General features: G+C 47.0%; 1 protein-coding gene across 2 annotated transcripts; it reads left to right on the top strand.

Moving 5' to 3' along the window:
- The first annotated feature begins 588 nt into the window (after nt 1-588).
- Nucleotides 589-17,322, top strand: ENTPD6 (ectonucleoside triphosphate diphosphohydrolase 6). Of its 2 annotated transcripts, none has more exons than XM_063328007.1 (14): nt 589-644; nt 2,584-2,924; nt 4,291-4,367; nt 5,167-5,310; nt 7,079-7,154; nt 8,757-8,792; nt 9,953-10,041; nt 11,397-11,476; nt 12,418-12,482; nt 12,836-12,937; nt 13,411-13,551; nt 14,413-14,469; nt 15,601-15,713; nt 15,890-17,322. In XM_063328007.1, exons 2-14 carry the CDS (start codon nt 2,666-2,668, stop codon nt 15,977-15,979), a joined length of 1,329 nt encoding a protein of 442 aa, XP_063184077.1. In that variant the 5' UTR covers nt 589-644; nt 2,584-2,665; the 3' UTR covers nt 15,980-17,322. The 2 variants fall into 2 exon arrangements, with proteins under 2 accessions (XP_063184077.1, XP_063184078.1); XM_063328008.1 differs by having other exon boundaries at nt 613-634.
- Nucleotides 17,323-18,245: the final 923 nt, after the last annotated feature.

Below are 18,245 nucleotides of genomic sequence, written 5' to 3'. Positions count from 1 at the left end.
GTTTGAAGCTACTGTCTCTCATCCTATCACCACATGTCCCATAAAAAGTCCCTCCCCATCTTTCCTGTAGGCCCCCTCCAGGTACTGGAAGGCCGCTATAAGGTCTCCCTGGAGCCTTCTCTTCTCCAGGCTGAACAACCCCAACTCTCTCAGCCTGTCCTCGTAGCAGAGGTGCTCCCTCCAGCCTCTCATCATCTTCGTGGCCCTCCTCTGGACCCACTCCAACAGGTCCGTTTCTTTCCTGTGCTGAGGGCTCCAGAGCTGGATGAGGTACCCCAGGTGGGGTCTCACCAGAGCGGAGCAGAGGGGCAGAATCCCCTCCCTGGACCTGCTGGCCACGCTGCTTCTGATGCAGCCCGCGATACGGTTGGCCCTTCGGGAACCCACCACTGAGGGGCTCCGACGGGCCTCGCGAGGGGAACCGGCCGAGGGGAACCGGACGCGTCCGGCCTCTCCTCACGGAGGAACCCCCGGCGCCGAGGCCTGTCCCAGGCCCCGGGCGCTACCCCTCGCCCCGCGGGGAGTACAACGGTGCGGGGATTACAACGGTGCGCGGAGGCGGCGCAGCCCGAACGGCGCCTGCGCAGCGGGAGGGGCGGGGCGGCGGCGTCGCCATGGCGGGGCCGGCGGCGGCGTGAGTGCGGGTGGGTGGCGGGAACGGCCGGGAACTGTGCCGCGTACCGGGCGGGGGGGCACGGCGGGCGCGGAGATCCGTGTGTGAGGGGGCGCGATGGCGGCGGGTGGGGTGGGCCGGGCCGGGCCGGGCCGGGACCGCGCAGAGCCGGGCTGCCCGCCGGCCTGTGCCGCGGCCCGGCACCTGGCTGCCGCAGAGCACCGCCCGCCCTCGGCCGCGCGGGCGGAAGAATTAATCCCGGTTCTCTTCAGGAAAATGGGGGTTAGGGGGTTTGTGCCGGCAGGCTGCTGCTCCTCCATCCCCCTCCCCGTCCCTCCAGCCTCCCCTTTCCCGCGGCGGAGGCTTCTGTTTCCTCCAAGGACCGTCCGGTTCCTGCCGCTTTCCTGCCGTGGCCTGCTTTGAGCTCTGGGGTAGCTGCCGTGGGGCCTTTCGGGGCCTTGCTGGCACCGGGGAGGCGGGAGTAACCGCCCCGTATATGTGCACTAATTGCCACCTACATCCCCGTGCCTGCTGATAAAAGCCGGAAAGATTTTTTTCCATTTTTTGCAATGCCGTCTCCCCGATTTCTGTTTCATGGCAGCCTACGGTTCCTTTTCCCCTACGCCGATTGGTTCTTCATGTGTATTTGTGCCTGTGGTGTTGCTTTCCTCCATTTTTGTAAAACTTTGCCTTGCCTGTTTTTGGCAATACTCCGTAATCACCTTGAATTTGGATTCCTCCCCCTCTGTACGCCTCCTGAATTCGTATCCTCCACAGATCACATATGCGTCAAAACCTTAAGTCAACTTCATCAGTTGGTTTGCTTTCTCTTCTTCATTACGCTATCAAAAAAAAAGAAAGGTATAATGTAATTTACTCCCCGTAAATCACTGCTGACTGTTTTTTAATCATCTGGATGATGTTGTGTGGGTGCTGGCGGATTTCCTGCGTTGTGGTTTCTTTCCTGGTATTGGAGCTGGGGAGGTCACTCTAATTCCCTGGATCTTCCGTCTTGCCTTTTAAACACTGATATTAAATTGCCCTTGTCCAGTCTTCTGGGACCTTCACCATCCAGGAACTAACAAAGATACCTGCAGATGATTTGGGTTGCCCAGAGAGGTTGTGGTATCTCCATCCTTGTAGGTTTTCAAGATGCAGGTGGATATAGCCCTGGGCATCATGGTGGGTCCCCGCAGCTGCCTGTGCTTTGAGCAGGAGTTTGGATGAGAGACCTCTTGAGGTCCCTTCCTACCTCAATTTATTTAGTTTCTCTGAACTCTCCGTCTTAGTTCTCTTCTTATTCCTTCTTAGGCCTCAGTAGCAATGGGGAAGAGAAGGTTCATGCAGCTTCATGTCTTAAAATTAGCTGTAGAGCTCAATGACATGCTGAAGAAGGATGGATATGTTCCTTCTGAACGATTGGGAGAGTAGTGTGCAGTCTCATAGGCATCCAGCAGCCGTGGAGGCATTTGATGGTTAGGACCAGCAACGTGGGAGAGAGGGATTTTGCTGCTAGGTCCAATTTTACAAGTGGTTTGCAGGTGAATCCCAGATATTTGAATGCAGGATTCTACATTGTCCTACTGGAATAAATGTAAGCATTTAACTGCAAGTTTCCCTGGGTTAGTTGAGATAGATTTGAGCGCTGAAGACAGCAGCTGATATCTCAGCCTTACTCCAGATGGTGAAGGAGCTGCAGGCATAAATCCTTTTACTTGCCAGCAGTAGTCTGTCACTCCCTGTGTGTAAGTTTTTTTACCCGGCTGTTTGTTGCAGTGACATACTGCTTACTTTGACTATTATGCCCAACTTTCTTATCACAGATCTAAAGCAACCAACACTTAAATATTTAACTAGTGCTCAAGTCAAGTTTACCCCTGTAAGTCCCATATCAAGTAACCATCATACTCTTAGATCCTTCCAGCAGGTTTAGAAAATAAAACATATCTTTTCTTTTCTGTTGGTTATAGGAGTGATGTGGGAAACACCTGTTCTGTGTGAAGGACAAGAAATAGAACATTTGCTAAAGGGAAGAAACAAAATATCTGATAAATGGAAGCCATGAAGATATCAAAGCGGTTCTTCGCTTTTGGGATTTTGGCGTGCATAGCTTTTTATGTTGCATACATAAAATGGCACTTGGATTCCAAACCAGTCGTGGGAGCAACAGAAGGAATTGCTGAAAGCAGGGGAGACAAACTGCACCATCAGGCAGTGACCACAGATCCCTCAGTCTTCTATGGAATTATGTTTGACGCAGGAAGCACAGGAACTCGCATCCATATTTTTAAATTTACACAGCAGCCAAAAGGTATGGCCTGCTCATTACATGACAGATTAAGTCTTCCATAGCATCTAGAGCAGATTATTGATGGTTCTTTTCTAGGGATTACTTGAACAAACATGCTTCATCTCTTTCTACAGAGCCATCAGGAAGTGTACTATGATTGAAGCATGTGGGTTTGGATGAAATTATGAAAAAATTCAATGAGGAGAAAATGCTGTAATGTCAGAATGTGAACTAAATAGCAGCTGTACCTTTAGAATGGTGCCTTGAAGAAGAGCAGTTTTTCATCACACTGCTTGATGGAAGAGAGGATTATGAATTCAAACTGCCTCATTCCCCCAGATTTTCACCATGAGGTTGTTCACTGTCTCCAGTTCCTGGCAGCAAGCTGCTTTTCTCTGCAGTCGGCTTTAGTGCATCCTTGACTTCAGTGTTGGATTTAAATGGCAGAACTTCACTGTTTGATTTAAATTGCTGTGTATTGCACCTGGACAGAAAGCATTGCTGAGAAGCAAGACAGAAGCGTTCAAAAAAAGCTCAAGTTTTCCTCTGGAGTCATAAGCTTAATTTGTTAAGGTGTTGTCAGCTCCTAGTTGTGAAACTCTTAAAGATGAAAGAACCCATGTAGATGCTGTTAGTAGGTGATCTGAGGATGCTTTTAAGGATTAGCAGTGTGGTGTATGGGGTGATTGGCCTGTGGGGAGCACCTTAGGTTTGCAGAATGGGCTACTGCAAGGCTTAGCCACCAAAGGTGTTAAACAGCAGTCCGTGAATTTCCTTCCTTCAGTATATTCCCAAGTCTTTGCTTCTTCCTTGCCTGCTTCTCTTTAAACACAATTTCGGAATATATTGCAGGAAGCTTCATGGAGTGTAGTTGAGTACAGGAGGAGGATATTGTCAAGCTCATGTTGTCTTGCCCGCAGGTTCATATATAGGTTGTCTATGCTGCAGGTTCCCAAAATACGAAGGGCTGGCTCCCTCTGCTGCCATTGAAGGTGGTGGCCAAGCTTTCACTGAGTTTTGCTGGAGTCAAGTTTAGCCAGAACAGAGCATGCTGAAACGTGTGGTTACTGGTGCAGTTTGGAAAGCTGCACATGGCAGGTGTAAGGGCTCAAAGAGAACTTGCGCCCATGCGGTGATTGTCTGATGAGCATGAAAAATAGGTGCATAGTGGACACCAGCACCTGAAAAACAGTCATGACTTTTAAAAATGGTTTTCTCAGGAGCTGTAGCAGGGGTTGTATTTAAAGGTCAAGTGGCTGCTGATAGTTCATTAGACAGAGGCTTCAGTTGACTTCCATTAGCACATAATGATGTAATTTGTAAAATGTTTTTGAGTATGCAAAATTATTTGTACCGTTACTGATTTTGGAATACTGCTTTTGAACAGAGACTCCCAAATTAACCCATGAGACGTTTAAAGCACTGAAGCCAGGTCTATCCGCATATGCCGATGATGTCGAAAAGGTAATTTTGTTTCTGTTACTGTAAAAGTTTGTGCCTCAAAACCTCCTGTTGTGATATGTCCTGCAAATCACATCTTGCTGTGGTGCAGTACGCTGCTGAACTGTCTCAGTTCAGGGACGTGTCTCCGAATGATACAAGCCCACAGTAAAAGCTGGTCAATGTGCAGAGGAGCGAGGAACAGAAAGCATCTAGTTCTGCTTGGTGATGCTGTTAATTAAGCACAGTGGATGTTTTTCCTATCACTGCCTTAAGAATTTTGATGAGCTTAAGAAAATGACACAAGAGCTGTGTTGGATTGGAGCAGAGCCTTCTCCAGAAGTGAAAGGAATTGGGTTATCAGAAAGAGAGTCTAACAGGCCAAGTGCTAAGTGACTTTTCTCCCATCTCCCTCACCTTCTGGCTCGCAGGGATTTAGGGGCTTCCAGGGCCAGACTTACACCCAGCTCATAGTGTTTTACTGTTTCCAAAGGCCTTTTTTTTTCCCAAGGATTTGTCATACTGCCTTTTGAGACTTTTGTAGCCAAAACATTCAGTGGCAGAGAGTTGTGTGTGACTGTTTGAAAAAGTGACTCTTCCTGTTTGTTTTTAACCTGTTGCTGGATAATCCGCGTTACATCCACCAGGTCTCACGCTGTAGGAGACAGTGAGTCCTCCACCTTCTCCTGACCCCTTGTGATATTCACTTGTCTCCATTCCCCACTGACAGTGAATCATACTTCTGATCACTCTTTTGCCCTTCAAGAAAGGCAAATCTAAAGAGTTTCTAAGATGCCTTTTTTTGTTCTTTCTCCGTTCACAGAGTGGCCAGGGAATAAAAGAGCTCCTGGAGGTGGCGAAGAAGGAAGTTCCTATGGAGCTGTGGAAGTTTACTCCTCTGGTCCTGAAAGCCACAGCTGGCCTACGGTTGCTGCCGGGAGAGAAAGCTCAGAAGTTGCTGGATAAGGTACTATTTCTTGTCTTACAGCTTGCTTTCCAGAAACTTTACAGCAAAATTTGGTCCCTTCTGTGTAAGGTACATACTCCTTTATCTTGATGTACATGAGCCATTCCTATCATTTAACCCTGAAAGCAGTGCCGAGCCAACTCATCTCAAGTAGCGTTGGGGGGTGAAGTTGCATGAGTACAAGCACAGAGGGATGACGACAGCTCCGAATAAGCCTGGAGATCATAGAATGATAGAATCATAGGACGGTTTGAGTTGGAAGGGACCTTAAAGATCATCTAGTTGCAACCCCCCTGCCCTGGGCAGAGGCACCTCCCACTAGACCAGGCTGCTCAAAGCCCCATCCAGCCTGGCCTTGAACACTTCCAGGGATGGGGCAGCCACAGCTTCCCTGGGCAACCTCTTCCAGTGCCTCACCACCCTCAGACTAAAAAATTTCTTCCTGGTATCTAATCTAAATCTTCCCTCTTCCAGTTTGAAGCTATTATCTCTCATCCTATCACCACATGTCCCATAAAAAGTCCCTCCCCATCTTTCCTGTAGGCCCCCTCCAGGTGCTGGAAGGCCGCTATAAGGTCTCCCTGGAGCCTTTTCTTCTGCAGGCTGAACAGCCCCAACTCTCTCAGCCTGTCCTCGTAGCAGAGGTGCTCCCTCCAGCCTCTCATCATCTTTGTGGCCCTCCTCTGGACCCACTCCAACAGGTCCATTTCTTTCCTGCGCTGAGGGCTCCAGAGCTGGATGAGGTACCCCAGGTGGGGTCTCACCAGAGCGGAGCAGAGAGAATCCCCTCCCTGGACTTGCTGGCCACGCTGCTTCTGATGCAGCCTGATGACATATAATGTAACGAGTGTAATGAGACACTCCTACCAGTCACCACAGGCTTGTTCTTACTGAGGGTGTTTGTTGGTGGTTTTGACCAGGATGCTGCTATTTTGAGAAAAGCTCTCTGCTATTTGATTGGTCGTGTTATCAGCCTCCTGCTGCAAGCTTACTCCTTCATATTGATTGGAAATAACGTAAATTGTATTTATAGGCATGTCAAATGTGTTTAATATTTTAAAATATTATAAAAATAAACAAAATATTATGTTCTAGACCTTTCTGCTGCAGGAAAAGTTTAAGTGTGCACTAAGCGTAGTCTTTTTCTAAGCAATAATTGAAAGAAATGTGGTGTGGTAGAAACCCATGTCTGTATTGTTCTCTGCTCCCTGTAAGCTGGCCCGTTCTTTTCCACGCTGAATTTCAGCTGGAACTGCTGCAGTTGTTGCTTTAGAGGACTCTGGAAATCTAGGGGTTTGCTGCCTCATGTAGGATGTAGTGTAGAGGACCTCCAACAACCAACATGCTCCTGTTAAAAAAGCCGTTCCCTGGGGCATTGCTGGAAGTCAGGGTGTTTATCTCCTGCCTCTCCCGTGCATATATAGTACGCTGTGGCTCACCAATTGCAGCAAAGTAAAATGAGTTCCCTTCCCTACCCGTGTCCATCCCTTGTTAATGGCATTTCTGAGCAGCCTTCATGCTTGAAGACCCACACATCCATCCCTGTCTCTGCACCAAACTGCAGAGCCAGCATGTAAATCACTGACCTTTTATAGCAAAATGCAGGCTGATGCTTATTGGGCTCTTGTACTTCAAACAAAGTGGTGAGCAGCAGTCAGGATCTAGCCCAAGAAGAGGAGCGGTTGTGTAAAACCGGAGTTTTAAAAAAACACTTGCTTTCCAGCTGAAAAAAAGATTTCTCTGAATCTAGCTTTTATTTGAACTACAGGTGAAGGAGATTTTTCAGGCCTCCCCCTTCTTTGTGAGGGACAACTGCGTGTCAATAATGAACGGAACCGATGAAGGTAGGCTGACTTGTGGAGACCCTTTCTGCAATCCTGGAGATTCCTGCTGTGCTGTGACAAGTCCCCAGTCACTGTAGTGGGAACTCACAAGCAGCGGGTTTGACACAGTTTTTACGCTGCCTCGAGCAGTGCCTGCCAAAGAGATCTTGTGCTGCGTTTTCCGATTTGAAGTCCTGAACTCTGTCCTGATTTTTAAAGCTCTGAGTACTGGGCAGTTCCTGTGGGATCACCAGGAAGCCACTGCGCAGTCAGCGCTTCTGGAAACATTTCTGAATTATCTGCTTGTTGAGATGGTGTTCAACAATGGGTTTTGCACACCCTGCTCTTGACAGTGCTCATCAGAGCTTTCTGGAAATATTTGGTCATAATGTTAATTATAACTTATCTAATGAGTGTGATTGTGAATTCAGTCTCAAAAAATGTTATGTAGAGAAGAAAATACAGGCTGAGGTAAGTTGATGCTTATCAAAAAATGCTGAGGACAGAACCCAGAGTCAGTATGGATTTAAAATAATTTGAAGAAACATGTCTAAATTCTAAGTAACTGAGTATTGAGATGTGGTTTAAGTCTGCTTAGAAACCAAGATTTAAAATAGTTGGAGCTGTTTGGAGCTGTTTATGAGTTTCTTTTTTACTGCTTAATGGAAGAAAGATGTCGTAATTCTTCTTTTTGTTTTGTTTTACAATCATTAATAGCAGTGACAACATTGGTTCAGCCAAGGGTTGAACTGGACCATGTTCCCTAGCATGCCTTGAGTTTTAACCCCATGGATAAATATTTGAATTTGTTAACATAAGGCCCACTAACTCATCTAATTTATGGAGAAAAGGTTTATAAAGCAAGAAAAGGACAGAAACAGTGTGGCTCACAAAAATGCTTAGAGGAAAATAGGAAAAATTGCAACACTGAAAAGATGAAAATTCTAAGTATTCAAAAGGAAAATCGAATGCCTGACATCAAACAAAAGCCCTACCAGTGGATGTTTTCCTGGGGCATGAACAATGTGAGTGGCAGTCATTTCCTTGTCTTTTAGTGAAGGTCTGAAGCCTTTGTGACTTCTCGCCTAAGTTTTTGACCTGCAAAATACAAAGCTCTCTAGGCGTTTCATATATGGGGCTTCTCTCACAAATATCGCATAAGGTCTGGTATAGAAGGTCATTCTCTTCATTTAATGTATCTGATCTTGGGTTTTGACAGCTGTTGACAGTTGTGGAATCACTGGCTTTGGGGCAAGGTGTGTCAGGGGAGCTCAGCAGAGCCAGTCCTGTTCACCCTTCTTGAAGGTCCTTCTTGCTTAGCTCTCAGCTAGACATCCTTTGGAGACTTTGTATTAGAAGTCCTCCGTTTGTGAAAAGGGGACGAGGGAGCTTGTGGCAGATGGTTTCTGGTGTCTTTGTTGTTGGATGACAAGCTCTGGTTTGCTGATTATTTTGTTTTGACGGTGCAGTTAAACTGAATGAGGAAACTTTAAAATGCCTCCAGCTAAACAGATCCTGAAGCAGGAAGACCTTGTAATATGGCTCACCTTAGTTGTTACTGTTGTTAGACAAAATGAAATGGTACGATCTAACAGCACGTCTTCTGAATTTTTTTCTTATTAGGTATTTCAGCCTGGATCACAATAAATTTTTTAACAGGTAAGTGTGTACACAAGCATGTGCATTAAGATATGACGGATGCTGTGAAATTCATGCCGTTTTCTGCTCCTGTGTGGGATTTGCTTATTCATTGGGGTGGAGTGGGAGAAAGAAGGGTCTGGGAATAAGTCAGCATTGGTTTTGGCCTGGCCTATTTAAGTCATTTGGCCATTTACTTGACAGAGTGAGGACTTTAATCCCCTTTCCTAGGTGTTTAATGTAGCCTTTCTTTCAATTCCCTGTAGGGTACCAGAGCATTTTATTCCTTTTTAGAGTCTGCCACTAGCTCTGGCTAAATTTTTAATGTGGATATTCTAGATGTGCTTGGCAGCTGCACAGAGTGAAAGAAAGTGCTATGCTACTTCCTTACAGATTTATAACGTAGAAATACCACAAGTGTTTACACTGCTGAGTTAGAAAAGGGTAGCTGAAGAGTAAAGAAAAAACCAAGCTGAAACCCTCTCTGACAATAAGCCAAGCAGTCTGCCGTCCGAGCGCTCTGTGCAGCACACACGGTGGGTAGAGCTATACCGCAAGTGCTCTAAAGCTTTTTATGCTCACAGGAAATATCGGAAAGGTCAAAGATCTTCAAACATCAGCTATCATGAGGTGCACTGAGATAGTTGGCATAAACTAATCTTGTCAGGAGGGTGTATTTGAAGGATGAGAAAAACTGGATTTAAATGGAAGAGGGGTCTGGGCTGGCAGCAGGAAAAATTCCAAGAGTCTCTTAGGCCAGCGCTTTTCAGTCTGTCATCCCCTTGGCCATAGGAATCTGCAAAATATCACTAAGGGATCAGGGAGAGGTGGCCAAGAAAACCACATTCCTCTCTGTTACAAAGTGGTTACCAGAGTAGAGTTTGCAAAAGAGTCCTTGCATCCACTGAAAAACGTTTAGGATTCCGATAACCAAAGCTGCTGAAATTAGGGCATGAACAGCCACCAGAGAAATAAGAGAAACTGTCACTGGAAGATTTTCAAGTAACCCTGATAAAGCCAAAATAAGTGCCCAGTAGATGACGGTATAATTTGGTGCTGGATGGAAGCTGACAGATGGAGTTAGATTGTCCTCTTTCTTTACTACTGTACTTCTGATTTTGTCCCTAGCCGGTTTCTCACAGAGCCCACCATGGCTTTCTCTGTTCTGTCACACATTTCAGGTAGCCTAGATGATCCGCAGAAGAGAAGTGTAGGGATGCTGGATTTGGGTGGTGGATCAACACAGATCACCTTCCTTCCACGCACTGAGGTAATGTGATCGTGCACACTGTTGGGAAATGCTGGTGCAGAAATCGGTAACTGCTCAGATTTGCTTCCCTTGGAAACAGACCAAGAGTATGTCAGTGTGACGTGAAGCCACGCTTCTGATGGAACAACCCAGGTCACTTGGTAACATCTGCCTTGTTATAGTCAGTCACGGAGACATTCACAACGCTTTGTCAGTCCTCTTACTCCAACTCCACGGGTCGGTGGTGTATGTGGTGAATCAGCCAGGGCTGCTTTATCTTGAGGAAAATGCAGTCTTTCCCTGAGCGCCTTAATCCTTGACTCTTAGTTTGTGCTGCTTGTAATGAAGAACTCAAAGGCAATGCTGTTAATGAATTCAAGTCCAACATCTGGCCTGTATTGGGTTTTAAGAACACAGTAAGATCCCTTCTCAATCCTTGTTTCTGGTTTTCCTGAATTCACTCAGATGCAAATGAACGCTTTCTAAGAAACAACTGTTATTATGCGGTAAAAAATACATGCTGGTGTTTGTCATTTCGGCTTCCTGTTGTGGCATTTTTATAGGTGTTCTGTGAGCGTAAGCCCTGTGGATGTGGAGTTGTAAGGCTCTGGCCTGAGCAGAGACGCTGTTCATAGTAAAGCTGCACAAAAGCAGAGGGTTGGGATGCTGTATCTTGTGTCCCAGCCTGGGCTAATCAAAGCATTGTGCTCTTAGAGCAGAATGACAGGGGATGCGAAGAGCCCAGGATGTGGAAATTCTGGTCTTAGAGGTGGTGTTAAGATATGAACAGCGTGAATAGCATCGTGGCCTGAGCTTTGCTCCCCACTAACGTGCTAGCCGTGCTGGTGCACTTGGGGAAGAGGCTGCAAAGTGCTTTGGATAATTATTACCCTTTCATTTCTTCAGACCGCAGGCTGGTCCTCACTCTGTTCCTTGGCAAGCGCAGTGACGTGCTTTTCCTCTAGCTTGGGGAAGTTCACAGCTGAATTCACTTGAGTAGGAAGTGAATGCATGCCTGGCTTTCATATTATTTTGTACACAGTCTTCCCTAGTAAATAGAGAAGAGGCAGCTGCTGTAGCCTCTTGACAAAAGCAGTTAAGAGCTGGAATAAGGGTTTCTTTTTAAATAAAATGATTGTGTTATGCACCAATTTGTTGTGGATACAAATAGAAATATAACCACTTTAGACTGACGCTATTTTAGCTCCAGCTTTTGTGGTTGTCTTGTGTATCAGTGGTCAAATCAAAATACTTGCAAATTCATCATTCTCTGAACCATGCTAGGATCATTTCATTTTTTTCCTAATCTTTTGGAGGATTGTGTTGTTGATGGCTGCTGGCCGAAACCTTGCAGTGACACCTTTTTCTCCCTCCAGGCAACTCTCCAGACATCACCAACTGGCCATACAACTTCATTTCAGATGTTTAACAACACCTACAAGCTGTATTCGTACAGGTTGGTTGTGGGAAGGAGAGCATGCTGTAGAGATAGAAGCTTTCTACGAAGCCAGTGAGATCTAGGTGTTCTGCTGAAGTGGGGTCCTTGCAAATGGGTCCTGGGAAGAAGCAGAGAAACCTGAGCCACGTCATTGTGGTGGATTAACCTTGGCTGCCCCGCCAGGTGCCCACCAAGCCATTCTATCACTCCCCTTCCATCAACAGGACAGGGGGAAGAAAATATGACAAAAAGCTCGTGGGTAAAGGTAAGGACAGGGAGGTCACTTACCAGTTACTGTCATGGGCAAAACAGACTCAGCTTAGAGAATTTAATTTAATTTATTGCCAATTGAACAGTAGCATAATGAGAAATAAGAACAAAATCAAAACCATTCCATCAGAATCATTCCAGCCACCTCTTCCTGCTTCCCAGGCTCAGCTTCACTCCAAACTCTTCTACGGCCTCGCTGCTGAGCGGCGCAGGAGAATGAATGGGGGTTGCAGTCAGTTCATAACGCTTTGACTCTGCCATTCCTTCCTCCTCGCTGTCTTCCCCTGCTGCCAGTGTTTTGGCAGAGGGAAGCAGCTCCTTCCCACCTGTTTGCTGTGAGGTGTGTTTGGGCTCAAAAAGGAATCAATTCTGTATGCTAGAGGCTGTGCTGCCTTTGAGGAAGGTAGGAGAAATGTTAGGGGGATGCCTTTGGCGTTCCCAGTTCTTCGAGAGACAGATTACCGTTGACAGCTATCGCCTGTGCTTTTTCAAAGAGAGATTATCCTTTTGGGTGTAAGGGTAATACGAGAGTGGGTTGTCACACTGTCCCACTTACATGCATTAGCTGCCGACGCGAGCCATTTTGCTGGGACCATGTAGAGGAGATCGGCATGTCCCAACTAAGTTGTCAGTGGAGTATCAGAGGAAGGATGTTTTCGTTGTTCACGGAGGCTTTTATCCCTTTGCAGTTACCTGGGACTCGGGCTGATGTCAGCAAGGCTCGCCATTTTAGGAGGAGTTGAGGGAAAACCCTGTAAGTTATGGGCACTCCTCAAGTCTTGGCTCTGAGCTTAGGGTACGTAGCCCTGTTGTGGGGGGAGGAGTTGTCTGCCCCCCTCCCACTGGGCTCCAGGTTCCTGAGTGGTATGTGGACTCCTGTCACCGTGGCTGGGTGCATTTGAGACAAGTGCAGGAGGTGACACTGCTAGATCCCAGGAGGCCTGGATTCTTGCCAGCCCTGGCGGGGCGTGGGACATCTGAGCCATGACCGGGGCTTGGAGGTGCCTCGCTGAGGCTGTGGGACTGTATGGAGCAGGGCTGGGGGTGAGGGATCTGCAATTAACTCCGTATGTTTTTCCCTAATGTGGCTTCGGTTTACTTCTGCAGTAGGAGAAGGGGAGGAATTGATCAGCCCTTGTTTACCACCTGGCTTCAAATCTGAATGGCAACATGCTGAGATAGTGTACAAAATTAAAGGACAGAAGGCAGGTATAGTGATTTATCGCTCTTCCTATCTAGGCCAGCATGCTATTAGGAGAGTAACTGATATGCTCTCAGCCTCTTGCAGAGACACTGGATTCTCTTTTTACTGTTCTGTCTGGCTCCTCTTGACGTGCTGTTAAAGAGATTCTGCAGCTCTTCCCCCTCGTGCCATGGTGCGTCTGTCCAGTCAGTAAAGCTGCTACTAGTAATGCAGATGGAGTTGAGCAATCCCTAAACAGGTCTTTCAAAATCCATCTGCCTCAAATGATGCTGTCCTTCTCTGATCTGTTGCATACTTAGTCCCAACCTGAGGACGTAAATGTTGCCACTGGAAGAAGATGGAGATTTCAGTTCTCTGCGAAGAGCTTATGAAGTGCTATTGTGCAAAAGGGAGCCTGTTTCCTGGCAGATCCTAAATAAATTTTATGTGTATTTAACTCTCTGCCTATAACGTGCTGGGTTTCTTTGCCTTCTTTTAGGTGAGCCTCTGTATGAGACTTGTTCTAACAAAGTGGCAAAGATGCTCTACAAAAAAGTGCATAAAGCTGAGGAAGTGAAGGACTTGGATTTTTACACTTTCTCCTACTACTATGACCTTGCAGCAGAGGTTGGTCTCATAGGTACGTTTGCTCCTGTTTCGTTTCATTTTAAATGACAAGTTGCAGAAGAAATGGTGGCACTTGTACACGTCGTGGTGCTTTGCTAAGCTGTCACGGAACTTAGTCTTTTGTTATACTGCTGTCAGCTCTGGTCTCGACTGGGTATTGAATGCTGTTTAATTTCTATGGAGAAGGGACTGCAACTTCTGGTAATGTTTTTGTAACCAAACTGTCTGCATTTCAGAAATCGTTGTTGTCTGATTAACTCTACAATCCAAAACAGAAAAAAAGCCCTCATAACGATAAACAAACTTCTCGGGCGGTAAAGCAGCAAAGTGATCTCGGGCTGTGTGTTTTGCGTCACTGACCTTTTTAGATGGAATGAAGATTTCCAGATAATTCCACATGTGTTCAGAATGTATCTCCTCTCTTTTCCAGTGCTGTGCTGGTGCACAGAAGGCTGTTGTGTTCAGCGCTAGAAAGCAGGTGATGAGAACTCAAGCTAGCTGGGACAAACACACACCCCCCCCTCCTCAGCCACTTTGTTTTACAAATAATATCAGAGTTAATATGTTGGGACAGCACCACTGCCCTGTCAGATCTAGTCGAAGGTGTTCAGGCAGCACAGACTTGGGGACAAGGTGGGAGAGTCTGTAAACTATGTTTCTTGAGGAAACGAGGCTAATAGTTCATCATAAAACAAGGCTTTTCAATCTATATTAAGAATCCTTTAAAGCTTCTTTCACCTTTAAAGCAAGTGTGAGCTTTGTCATTGGTTTCAGTGGCTCAAGGTTTGATTTCCAAACAACTGTTATGACTTGAATCTGCAATTGCCTTTATACAAAAACCATAAAAGACCACGTTGTTGTTTTTTTCTTTCAGATAAAGAAAAAGGAGGAAGCTTAACTGTCGGTGACTTTGAAATTGCAGCTAAATACGGTGAGTAAAATACAATCAAACAAACGCTCGTAATTGCGTGTAAATTCATACTCGGGTGGCAAATGTGTGACATGCTAACAAGCCTGATACTTTGAAGTAAATATTGAGCACCTCTCTTGAGCACCTCTCTCCACAGCATCTTACCAATGTTTCTGATTATTTCTGAAAATCTCAACTATTTATACATTAATTCTTGCTTTTGCAGCCCGCATAAGGCACATCTTATAATACTTATATTTCAAAACTCTCTCAAGGATTACTAATAAACTTGCCAGCTAACAGTTGTCCTGAAATCATGCTTTCAGAACTGATGTGGGGGTTCTCATCCTGTTAGGATAACCTGTTCTCGTCTAGTTAATTTTTTCTTTTTTGTCTCAAGGTTTGTTCACATGCTTGATTGTTAATCGGAAAAGGGGGAAAACCAGTTCATAGCATTTCACTTCATCAGCTGCACAGAGAACTGCTTGTGCAGATTTACAAATGTAAACATTCTTTTCTTAATACCACGAACTCAGGCTTTGATCGAATTGACATGGGCTTTTTGTTAAGCTTTATGAATGACTGAACAGTTGTTGCAGCTCTGATTTTTGTGTAATTCATCCTGAGAAAGGAAGTGGGGTTTATTTTGTTTGTCTCTTCTTTTTCGTTTGTCTCTTCTTTTTCGTTTGTCTCTTCTTTTTCGTTTGTCTCTTCTTTTTCGTTTGTCTCTTCTTTTTCGTTTGTCTCTTCTTTTTCGTTTGTCTTGTTTTCTTTCCTTTGGTTTTGTCAACATTTGTTGAGTGCTTACGCTCGAGAAACATGACACGCCTGAGGTTGCCCAGATTTTTAAAGGCTTGTAGTAGATAGAAGAAAAGTTGGAGGCCCTTTTCATCCTTTCCTGGAGAGATACAAGAACCTCAGCTGTCTTAGGGGAGAGGCAGAAGGCCTTGATCTTCCTTCCCAGTGTCCCAAAGCTTTTCTGCTTCTGCTGTTGCGTGCGTGTCATTTCAACCCCATTGTAACGGGTTCCATCACTGTGCAACTCAACCGACAAGAGGTGTTTTATGGATTCATTTGAGGTTTTTTAAAGCTGGGCTGATGCTAGGCCTGAGCCCACAGTGCGCATTCATACACTGTTTTCTTTCTCCTTAGTATGCAAGACCATGGAAATCAGCCCCGGAAGCAGCCCTTTTCTCTGCATGGACCTCACGTACATCACCTTCCTCCTGCAAGAGCTGGGCTTCCCGAAGAACCAAGTCTTTAAGGTGATCACAAAATGGATTGTTGGGGAGAGCGGGCAGGAGGGTGCCGAGGCAGCAGTCGTTAGGCCAGTGCCTCGGTCCTTGATTTGCCTTCTTGCTACAACACATGCTCTGTGATTGAGGTTGGATGGTACACTGTGTTTTAACCTTTTCATTTGATTATTTATATTTTTTCCCAGCTTGCCCGGAAAATTGACAATGTTGAAACGAGCTGGGCATTGGGAGCCACTTTTCATTACATCGACTCACTCAATAGGCTGCAGTACTAAAGCTCCGTGAAGGTGACTTTTGGGAATCTCAGTTTTTGGAAGCTCAACGTGGAAGAATCTGTTGAAGGGCCTGCTTTTGGCTTCCGGATTCCTTTAGGAGGTCATCATCATCTAGGCCCCTTTCCTCTCACCCCCTGCCAAGTCCCCTCCATCACTCGCTCTTTTTTATAGTGCAGAGTGCAGTATCTAAAGAATGAGCCTTGATTTGACAGCGTCTGCAGTCAACTTGATGTAAAACTTGATCATTGTTGAAGGAAAACCAGGACTCGGCAGGACATCTATGATCTCTATGAGAAAAACACACCTTTTTAAAACATGCCTGTACTGTGTGCTTGTACTGTGCCGAAGTCACTGTAGGAAATGGTCACTCCAGAAGGAACTCTTTACCCTCCTGATTTCAGGGTGGTTTTTTTCCTGTTTGTCAGCATTTTTTCGTGATGATTTTTATTTTACTACTTCCGTGTTTGAGGGTGAACTTTCGTGCGTGTGCGTATGCAGAGACAGTGCATTTACACAGATGTGCTCCTGACAGGCAGCAGCTTTGAAATGCAGCGTGAAAGTCTCATCCCGGCTTTCCACTTGCTGAACGAGCAAAGCTCAGGAGCACCCTAGAAACTGGAATATGGACTTAGAGGCACGAATTGGAGCCTGTATGCCCTGTACAGCCTGATGTTCGTTCCCTGGCTGTTGGGAGATGGATGGTAGAAGACAACATCAGATTTGCCGGATCTAGATGAGCAAGGCCTGGGAGGTACAGGGCTAATGATGGATTTGACAGTTACAGAGGCGGTCAGGGAAAGATTGATGAACAAGATGCAGCCACAAAAATAAACCCTGAGCACGGCTTATTGGACCTCACAGACATTTGTGCCTTGGCAAGGTTGGTGCAGGGCCTGGGATGAATGCATTTTACATGGTGGTTTGGGTGTCGCTTCCTGCAGACGCCATCTCACTGAAAAATGAATGTATTGTGGTTGCACTGAGCCGTGGCAGGGTAGCTGCAATGCACCACTCCAACACTGAACTGTACACCGGCTGGAAGCGATCTCGGAGGCAGCAGGAGCTGGAGAGGACGTGCTGCGCTATTTGTAATCTCACTGTGGAATTGTGTTGTATTCGTGTGGATGTTTAGAGCAGGCCCCAGTGGTCTTTTGGGGGTGCAAAAGAGCCCAGCCTCCCGGAGAGCCAGCAGTGCATGTCCCGACGCGTGGGCTTGTGGCCACAGCCTGGTCCCTTCCCTGGGGCAGCGAGATGTGGCACGGTGGCCTGCGGTGTTGCATGGCCGCTGCCTCTGCAGCTGAGTGTACAGGGGACACTTGAACCCCGCTGTGCTGACAATAAAACCCCAATTTAAAATGAAACTGTCGTGGTGGTGGTGGTGTGGCTTTTAGTGCCAGAGCCTGCAGGGCAGGTGCATTGAGAAATGAGTGTTCCGATGCCATCCCTGTTTCCTCAAGCCATTCCCCTCCCCTCGCACTGTCACCGCCCTAGATGCCATCCCTGTTCCCCATGCCATCCCTCTCCCCTCAAGTCACTCCCATCCCCTCACGCTGTCACAGCCCCAGATGCCATCCTTGACCCCTCATGCCATCCCTCTCCCCTCATGTCATCCCTCTCCCCTCAAGTCACTCCCATCCCCTCACGCTGTCACAGCCCCAGATGCCATCCTTGACCCCTCATGCCATCCCTCTCCCCTCATGTCATCCCTCTCCCCTCAAGTCACTCCCATCCCCTCACGCTGTCACAGCCCCAGATGCCATCCTTGACCCCACGCACCATCCCTCTCCCCTCATGCCATCCCTCTCCCCTCAAGTCACTCCCATCCCCTCAGGCTGTCACAGCCCCAGATGCCATCCTTGACCCCTCATGCCATCCCTCTCCCCTCATGTCATCCCTCTCCCCTCAAGTCACTCCCATCCCCTCACGCTGTCACAGCCCCAGATGCCATCCTTGACGCCACGCACCATCCCTCTCCCCTCATGCCATCCCTCTCCCCTCACGCCATCCCTCTCCCCTCAAGTCACTCCCATCCCCTCACGCTGTCACAGCCCCAGATGCCATCCTTGACCCCACGCACCATCCCTCTCCCCTCATGCCATCCCTCTCCCCTCATGTCATCCCTCTCCCCTCAAGTCACTCCCGTCCCCTCACACTGCCACAGCCCCAGATGCCACCCCTGTCCCCCTAAAGCCATCCCCGCCACCTATGCCATCCCTGTCCCCTCACACCACCCCAGCCCCTGTGCCATACCCTTTCCCCCACGCCA

This window comes from Chroicocephalus ridibundus, chromosome 3, assembly GCF_963924245.1.
Source record: "Chroicocephalus ridibundus chromosome 3, bChrRid1.1, whole genome shotgun sequence".
In the NCBI taxonomy this organism is placed as follows: Eukaryota; Metazoa; Chordata; class Aves; order Charadriiformes; family Laridae; genus Chroicocephalus; species Chroicocephalus ridibundus.
The sequence above is the reverse complement of the archived record's forward strand: the minus strand, read 5'-3'. Positions and strand labels throughout refer to the sequence as shown.

What these genes read in the sequence shown, in the direction of transcription:
- ENTPD6 (XM_063328007.1), top strand. Translation starts at nt 2,666, where the DNA reads ATGGAAGCCATGAAGATATCAAAGCGGTTCTTCGCTTTTGGGATTTTG. An exon ending in ATTTACACAGCAGCCAAAAG is followed by an intron (nt 2,925 to 4,290) that starts GTATGGCCTGCT and finishes GCTTTTGAACAG; the next exon opens with AGACTCCCAAATTAACCCAT. An exon ending in AATTAAAGGACAGAAGGCAG is followed by an intron (nt 12,938 to 13,410) that starts GTATAGTGATTT and finishes GCCTTCTTTTAG; the next exon opens with GTGAGCCTCTGTATGAGACT.